The sequence below is a fragment of the Prosopis cineraria genome, unplaced genomic scaffold (genome assembly GCF_029017545.1).
Source record: "Prosopis cineraria cultivar Desert tree isolate PC_DT_omini unplaced genomic scaffold, ASM2901754v1 PC4, whole genome shotgun sequence".
Taxonomy (NCBI): domain Eukaryota; kingdom Viridiplantae; phylum Streptophyta; class Magnoliopsida; order Fabales; family Fabaceae; genus Prosopis; species Prosopis cineraria.
In genome coordinates this window covers 1,635,646-1,644,133 of record NW_026555335.1, presented here as the reverse complement: position 1 = coordinate 1,644,133, position 8,488 = coordinate 1,635,646, and the positions used below count along the sequence as shown (strand labels likewise).

The window sequence follows — 8,488 nt, the reverse complement described above, 5'->3', positions numbered from 1 at the left end:
TTGAAGAAGAGGGAAAAATGATCTCCACTACGATGTCATACCCCATTCTTGAAGATGACAACGAAACGTTTTCAAGACGAGAAGATAACGACATACATTATGTACAGTTCTACGCACTGAATTTCTGTGATGGCTACTACTGCATTATCATTAGAATTAAAGTTGATAAGGTACAAAATCAGTTGATTCCTCGGCATCAGAATCCATGAACTCTATCCACTTTCTTCCGCCCTAGTCTCTTGTCCAAACAAGCACTATGAGCTTTGTTTACATCCACAGGTGCAATTCTCGAGTTCTTTGTGGAGCTTCTGAGAGGGAGAACAAAAAAAAAAGTGAGGGTTGTTGAAGGAAGGTGATCAACTTAGATAAGAAGAAATATCAAATGTTAATGAATGTTTCAGTCCACACCTTGTGATTCTTCTAATGCGTTCATTATGATGTGCGTGACTATTTCATGATATTAGAAAACATTCCCACCCGCTTTTTCCAAAATATATTTTCAGTTTCCTACCGTCCAATTCCATTTAACTAGTACTATTACCCAGAAAAACTGTTCCGATTTCTTTTCTGCAAAAGAGGAATTGTTTGTCGGAGAAGCAAAATGCATCAAGATTATAAGAACCAAGGTGGCATACCCAGTGTACAGCGTAATGATGATTGAGAGAGGTATCTGAATAATAACCACCAATTGCTTACTATAAAACATGACTGGCCATAATTTTTCTATACCAAGCTGAATAGACCAAAGAAACAAACGTGGCCCAATTTTGTTGAAATTATAGAGACTGAAAACACTAAAAAAAAAAACTTCAAAGATTAAAAGCAAAATCTGATAAAACAAAATCAATAATTATTGTTTTCCCTAAAAATAAAGAAATAACATTCGGGTGAAGGGGAAATGCATATGAGCAAGACCATCAGGGAAGTTTTACCAAGAACATAAAAATGATTTTAAGTTAATTTGTTGATATAAATAAAACATATAGAATATTCTGCAATATTAATTCTATTTTTACACACCTGGACTTGAGTTTGTAGGCCTTTGATATGTTGAACAGCCAAATCCAGCATGTCTGCGTAGCTTGTTTGCTGGGATGTCATTTTAAACACAAGGTCAAGCCAATCGAAAGGTATTGATACTGATTCAACATACAAAACATTATATGATGCTAATGGACATGCTCCATTATTTCAAAGCGAAGCAACCTAGTTTTGCAAAAGGTTTGTACACCTCAAATCATGTTTCTCATTGCATGACTTGTATACCAAGAGTGGAGGTTAAAAAGTTACGTCTGCAGAAATAATCATTTATGAATTAAATAAAATTTACTCTGCATAGTCACAAACCATGCAGAGGAAACAAAATTGTGCTTGCTCTGAAACTCAGTACTGAGGAAGAACAGACTTTAATGATGAATAGCAAATGCTAGCGTGTGAACAATCGTAATGAGCTTTTCTTTTCCAAGCTAGATGTTATGTCATTATTTACGTGTGAGGCTCAACATCAATTCCAGATTCATTTATTAATTTAATGAAAAAGCGAATAGAAAAGTAGCATCTTATCCGTAATCTAAGTAAATCAAACGCAGCTGCTGTTCTTCTCATGTCCTTAGACATAAGCAAAGCAACAATGTTGAGATTGCAGTAAGAAGGTTAAATTTCCAAGCTGATAGCATGCCTTAAGCATCAGCGATAGCTAAAGAGAGGTAGTAGGAACAGATGGCATAATCAAGGAAGAAATTGCAATTACCTTGTCCATATTAGGCACCAGCTCTTGCAGCTTCTTCAGCTTTCCACTAATTCTAGTTCTTCTCTCCTGTACACATGAACAATCATCAAAAGAAGTAAATGATTTTTAATGAGTTAATATAATGCATGCAACAAAGTCAACCTTTTCATCTTGTCCCATTAAGTAACCAACACATAAGACACTTCAGGGACAAGAAAGTAAGAAAGGGGGGAAAAAAGAGGTTAAGTAGCTGGAAGCTAAGACCTCCAAAATGATCAGCAGGTATCTAACTAGCTCACTTTGATTTGATTAAAAAGAATTAGTAAGAAAGAAGGAATGCCATTATGCTGATAAAACAAATTTAACATGCCCATTGAACCGAGAAATGACGCATGCCATCATGCAGATAAAATGTCAAGGACCCTATTTCAAAGAAAATTTCCTGACCCGTTCCGCAATGCTTCTTGGATGAGTAGCACAGCCTCGCTTAGCACGAATTTTACATGGGACAGAATCTTCAGGAATATGAAGTAGCTTCTCCACTGCTGCCATTTCCAGAGTTGTTTGTGGCAGACTAAACTGAAGTGGACAATTCAGTCAATATGACAAAAAGTGAAACAGCTAATTTAGTCTACTTCAAAACTGTTAGATTGTAGTATCGGCTGCAATAAGTTCAAGGGCTATAAAATATTGAATGGATATTAATCCCCCCCAACCCCTCAATTGGTTAACATGTTATGAGCAAATTCAGATGCATTTTCTCCTCCTCTTTCTCCCTTCCACTTACTCGGGTCCTTCCTAATCATTCCCCCCTTTTATGACAGAAAGAAAATCATTTTCAATACTTTAGAAGAATTGAGATCCTGTACAGTTCCATATTGAATACATACAGCGCAGCCAGATAGAACTAACGAGCCAGAAAAACGAAAAAGAAAAGGATTAGTGTAAAGATAGATGGCGAGTCTCATATGATTTGATAAGCGCATGATTGCCAAGAATCCAATTTCATTTTGGAAGAGTCCAGATTGTCTCAATTTGTGAAGCAAAAATGAGTTATTTTGAACAAATTATGATGATCAAAATCATTTGAGAAAAAAGGAAACAGACAAACTAGATTCAGGAAACAAACAATTTTGCCCAAATGGTCTAGACGGTCAAGATTTGCTTTAAAATAATTCATTATTCCTCTAAAAATTGAGATCATCCATACATTTTTTTTCCAACTTATGGTTCATTGATTCTTCTGTTAAACCCAGGAATATAGTTTACATTAAGATCCATCTTCATTGAATCCTTCGAAAGAAACTTCTTACCTGCGATTCCAAGGCATTAAGACAGTTCAGAATGTCTCCATCTATACTCTTAGCACGTTTACTAGAGGGAGCAGAAAACACAATGGAGTTTGAACCATCCCAGGTTTCAATTCCAAAGCTGGTTGTGGCGTAAGAATGTGTAGCTCTATGGTGGCCATTGTCAGAGTTGATGCCATCAACATTTTCGTTCACCTCAGATATCTGAGAAAGAGATTCTTGCCCTGTGAAGCTCAATTGAGATTTTAGCCTTGATATTCCATGACCACTATTGGAGACGCCTTGTGCGCTATAGCTTCCACTCCCCCTTGAAATTGAAAAGCCTCCTGCTCATTTAGACAGAATTGAAGCTTTGATATGGATGGCAGTAATTGATAAAAAAAAAAAACAAAAATAACAAGGATATTAAGCCATTTACAATTTTCCAGATTAAAACGGATGCACAGTTTAAGGGTGACAAGTTTTGATTATTTTCTTTGCCTATTTGCTCAAGATAATTTGGATGGCCAAGACTAGACTGATATAAAGAGACGAAGTTGTTATTGTTTATAGATTCCTATCCTATATAGAGATTAGAAAAGTTTTAACACGAAGGGAGCTTGTCTAGTAACTTAGAGGATTTAGTAACTCATGAAGGAGAACAAAATTTGTCATCCTATCGAAGGATACGCAATAGTGAGATAAAGGAAGCTCCTAAAAATGACAAATGGCAGAGCCAAGAAACCTAATTGTACTCCTATTGAAGTGTGGGAATATTTAGATGAAGAGGGAGTGCGGTGGCTAACTAAGTTATTTAATGAAATCTTTCATTCCAAAAAATGTATGATGAATGGAAGAGAAGCACTTTAGTTCTTATTTACAAAAATAAAATGTATATTTAAAATTGTACAAACTACAAAGGGATTAAACTCTTGAGTCATAAATGAAATCGTGGAAGAAAGTTATTGAACATAGGTTGAGATTAGAGACTAATATTTTTTAGAATCAATTTGGCTTCATGCTAGGTAGGGCGACTGCAGAGTAGTTTATCTATTAAAGATATTAATGAAAAAGTATCGATATAAAGGTAACGATTTACACATGGTTTTTATTGATGTGGAAAAAACTTATAACCATGCACTAAAAAAAGTATTTTGGAAAGTCTTGAAAAAGAAAAGTGCCTCAGTTGCCTATACTAGAGCTATACAAGATATGTATGAAGGGGCAACAACCAGTATAAAAATGTCTGATGGTGAAATAAAAGACTTTCCTGTAAAGATTAGACTACATTAGAAATCATTTTCGAGTCTTCATTTGTTTGACTTAATCCTAGATGTTTTAACTGAGCATATTCAAGAGAAAATCCCTAAATGCATGCTTTTTGCTGATGATATAATTCTTATTGTGAAAAAAAGAGAAAAGATTAACTACAAACTTGATTTATGAAAGAACACATTGAAGTCAAAAGGTTTCTGCCTAAATAGGAAATGTTTACGTTATAATTTTGATAGGAGGCCAATTAGCAGTAATTTGTAAGTGAAATTAAGAGATCAAATAATGATCTCAAATGGAAAAATTTAGATATTTGAGAACTATAACTTAACATGATGGAAAATTGATGGAAATGTTGTACATAGGATACCAATTGGGTGATTAATTGAATAAAGACTAAAGGAATTATTTATGATCAAAAGGTACCTAATAAATTTAAAGAAAAGTTTTATCAAATTGCTACAAACTTAGTTATATTATATGGTAGTGAATGTTGAACTTTAAAGGAAGAGCAGGAGCATAAAATTGAAATACCAGAGATGAGAATGTAGAAAATAAAAAAAAGTGAGCATAGTAGCTATTGAGGGAAAAATAGTAAAAAATCATTTAAAATAATTTGGACATGTACAAAAAAGACCGCGGATTGGTGAGGAGAGCAAAAGGAATAATTTTGAGCCCTGTAAAGAGAAGTAGAGGAAAGCCAAAGAGAATACCTATAAAAATTATTGACTGAGACCTCTGAGTTAACAACATTTCTAAAAGCTTGATAAATGATAAAATACAATGGCATAATGCAATCCATACAGTCAACCCCACTTAGTAGGATAAGGCTTGTTGTTGTTGTTAACATAGAAGTTATATATGTCAAAGATTAACAAATCGGACCGGTCTGACTGTCAACCAGTCCGGATTGCGGTTCAGTCAATATGTAAAAATCATTTTATGGGTTAAGCCGGGTTGGACTGCTTTAAACCGGCGGTCAAATCAGAAATCGAGATCAAGTCGAGAACCAAATTTGATTTTCAAAAATCGAACTGTTAAAAAAAATGGCTAATTTTTGTAATCATTTGATGTTATGTTGTATTATGCAGCTTATTAAGTCATGATAAACTTAAAACATTTAGTTTTATTTTTAAATTAAGTAGTAATTTCATATTTATTTCTTATATTTAGATTATTATATATATATATATAATTTTTTAATTTAATTATTACATCATCGGTTTGACCATTGATCCAACCCAGTTGAACCATATGAACTGTGAACTGTTGACCTTCCTGATTCAATATTTGGCTCAACTCTGAAAATATTGATATATATTGTATTATTCTATAAAAGTTGACTACAATTTCCCTCAAGTTGCTTAACCCGAAGACCAACACTTCTGTGGCAGCGTTTGAATCAAATCTAGCTATTCTTCTAGTCAGCTATTTCTGGAAACTGATCATATTTATCAGAAAGAAATTATTAACCCTACGTTAATTTGATATGAGAGCTGAGTGGTTTATTAACAGAAGTAAATACACCAAGAGTCCCCAATTTTGCCAACCACGAGAAGCAACTGAGATGCAGAAACCAGATGTCAACAAACACTTGTCAAAATAAGACAATCAAAGAGAACAATTGTCAATGACGTCAATATATTTTAAAGGCTATTGAATTTCAATCAGTGAGCACAGATAGGTGACGCAGTGAGAGGAGGAGATTAGGAGGCATCAAAATATAGCACTATGGTGGGAATATATCCTTTCACAAGTGTCCCCAGAATAAAAGGTCAGGACTACTCAAGAAGCAACATCGTAATGCAGGAATAAATCCTCTTGGGAAGTGGAGGGTGCAACTTGTTTCGGCACGTGTAAACTTATGCTACAGTTCAAGAATATCTCACTCAAACTTCAAAAGTCACCTATCTCCTTTAATATAGTAGGATAAAGCTGATGAAAAATGAAGCCGAGTTGAAGCCACGCTCTTGTATGAACTGTCTCTGAATTGACCATATACGAAATTGACCAAGGGATTAGGAACAAGTCTCAAATGCTACTTTCGATGATTAAGTCGCATGTTGAAAACCAAATTACATAATATTATTTTACAAAAAAATAAAAGAAAATCCAGGGGAAATTTCGGGATACTACTGAAATTGCTTGCTTTTAAGAATTTTATGTGTTAATTTTTACTCAATCAAGGACTTCGCACAGTGATTGGGAGGGAAAAAACTTTACTGTCCCAGATGATGGATGATGACAATAATGATAAGAAGAATAGTAAGGTCCCGGCTGGCAGGCTAGAGATAAAATATTGGAGAAGAAAATATGGGTATGTCGTCGTTGACATGAACGAACCACCATTTGGAGCAAATCGCACACGCTCCGCAGACCAATCAGAAATAAAATTTTCCAGCAATAAAAAGATTAGAAAGATACCTAGATCGCTGTGCTCCGCGTGAATGCCAGCCCATGTCACGTCACCCACCAATAAAAGGAACAATACACACACTCTCTCTCTCTCTCTCTTGTTGTTAAAATAACAGGGGAGGCGTCACAGTCCAGCTTTCTAAATTTAGTAAAATGTTTAATAAAATATTGCAACTTCTAAAAGCGAAATTAATAAAATATCATATCCACATTAAAATCAACTAGCACGCCAAATACACGCCTATAACTCCTATAATAGTACAAAGAACCGAGTTTACCCCCAAAAAAAAAAAAACCAAAATAGTACAAATTACCGATGGCTGGGATATGATAAAGGCCATTACTTTCAAGCCATTAGAAGAAGGATAAAAGCACATTAAAGCAACCACCATAAGCTAGCCGCCGGCAGGGGCATTTTCGTCATAAAAGTTTCATGACCAAAGTCAACGATTTCCGCTAGTTCAAGGACGAAGACGTTATTCTAGTGTGTCACAAAACCAGGAGCCCGGGACTCCTCCAATCAGATACTGTCACTCATATTTCATAACATCACCGTGAAAGAGGAAAAAAGCAAAGAAACGAAAAGACCCAAATCACCCTGGTGCAAAGGGACTAACGACGCGTAGAACAAAGGGTATAACCGCCATTTAATTCACAATGAAACCACTCTTGGATTCGCCCACAGAAAGGTGAGAAAAAAAAAGTGGCAACATTTGAGTGGAAAGACGAGAATATCCTTACCATTATCAGGTGGGGCAGCAGTGAGATGGCTGAGGAAGCCAGCTGGCGAACTTCTCTGACGCAGCAGAGCCGAAGAGGAGCTGCCGAAGCCGATGGCGGCTCCGTCATGGAGACCGTACGATCTCTGCAGTCCGAGCCTGGGAGGCTTGTCTTTTGGATCGGAGGAGGAGTTGACCTTGCAGGAGGACTCGGAGGATTCCCCAGAGAAAAAATGGGTCACCGGAGGGCGTGATCCGACGGCAGTAGTGGAGAATTCGCGGTCAGCTCCTCCGATAACGGCATCGACGGCGTTGGTGAGGAGCGAGCCCGGGGCGGAACCGTAGCGGGTCAAGCCGCTTTGGGACTGGGAGGAGGAAGATGAGGAAGAGGGGTACATGTGGAGCGGTAGAAGGCTGAATGAGAGAGGGAGGGGGAGAGAGGAGAAAATGGGAAAACGAAGCAGAATTAAGAAAGAGAGAAGATGAAGATGAGGGATGCCAATTGGGGAAAGGTCTAAGAGCAGTTATTATATCATTCGCTGGTGACGGTATTGCCTCACGTGCATTGTGATTTCATAACTAGTTACTCCTTCCCTGCTTCATCTTCACAGTTTGTAATAAGATTATATTGAAGGCGCTCTATAAGTAAGATTACAATGAGTATTCGAGAGTTTAAAATGGATCACCCCCTCAGGCCTTAATTTTTTTTTTTAAAAAAAGTTACATTGTTTTTAACGTTTAAATAATGTGATTTTTCATGGAGTTTATTATACAGATTATATCAATAGAGCTGTATTATTTATGTGTAATCAGAGTTGTATGTATTAATGACGCGGTGATAATACTTTTTTAATAGTCATAAAATAATACATGTGTTTTAAAAAAAAACAATTTTGAAGTTAATATTGATTTAAGAAATTGTTATACCAAACATTTACGCACATATATAGTCACATTAAATTATATTTTGACTAAATTTATTATTTGATTTTATCCTAAAACTAATCAAGCAAACGGCATGATTTTCCATATCGGAATAATCTTATTCAATGTCAGGATTTAAT

At 35.8% G+C, this 8,488-nt stretch overlaps 1 protein-coding gene across 1 annotated transcript; it reads right to left on the bottom strand.

The window, feature by feature from the left end:
• On the bottom strand, positions 1-8,013 carry LOC129308758 (transcription factor bHLH128-like). The gene is made up of 6 exons (XM_054950104.1): positions 7,447-8,013; positions 3,043-3,365; positions 2,177-2,308; positions 1,751-1,816; positions 1,021-1,089; positions 1-308 (listed from the first exon to the last, which is right to left on the bottom strand). Exons 1-6 carry the CDS (start codon positions 7,820-7,822, stop codon positions 255-257), a joined length of 1,020 nt encoding a protein of 339 aa, XP_054806079.1. The 5' UTR covers positions 7,823-8,013; the 3' UTR covers positions 1-254.
• Positions 8,014-8,488: the final 475 nt, after the last annotated feature.

Coding starts and splice junctions, on each gene's coding strand:
- LOC129308758 (XM_054950104.1), bottom strand. CDS start 7,822: ATGTACCCCTCTTCCTCATCTTCCTCCTCCCAGTCCCAAAGCGGCTTG. Junction 3,366..7,446: donor TGCTGCCCCACCTGATAATG/GTAAGGATATTC, acceptor CTAAATGAGCAG/GAGGCTTTTCAATTTCAAGG. Junction 1,817..2,176: donor CAAGAAGCATTGCGGAACGG/GTCAGGAAATTT, acceptor TCATGTGTACAG/GAGAGAAGAACTAGAATTAG.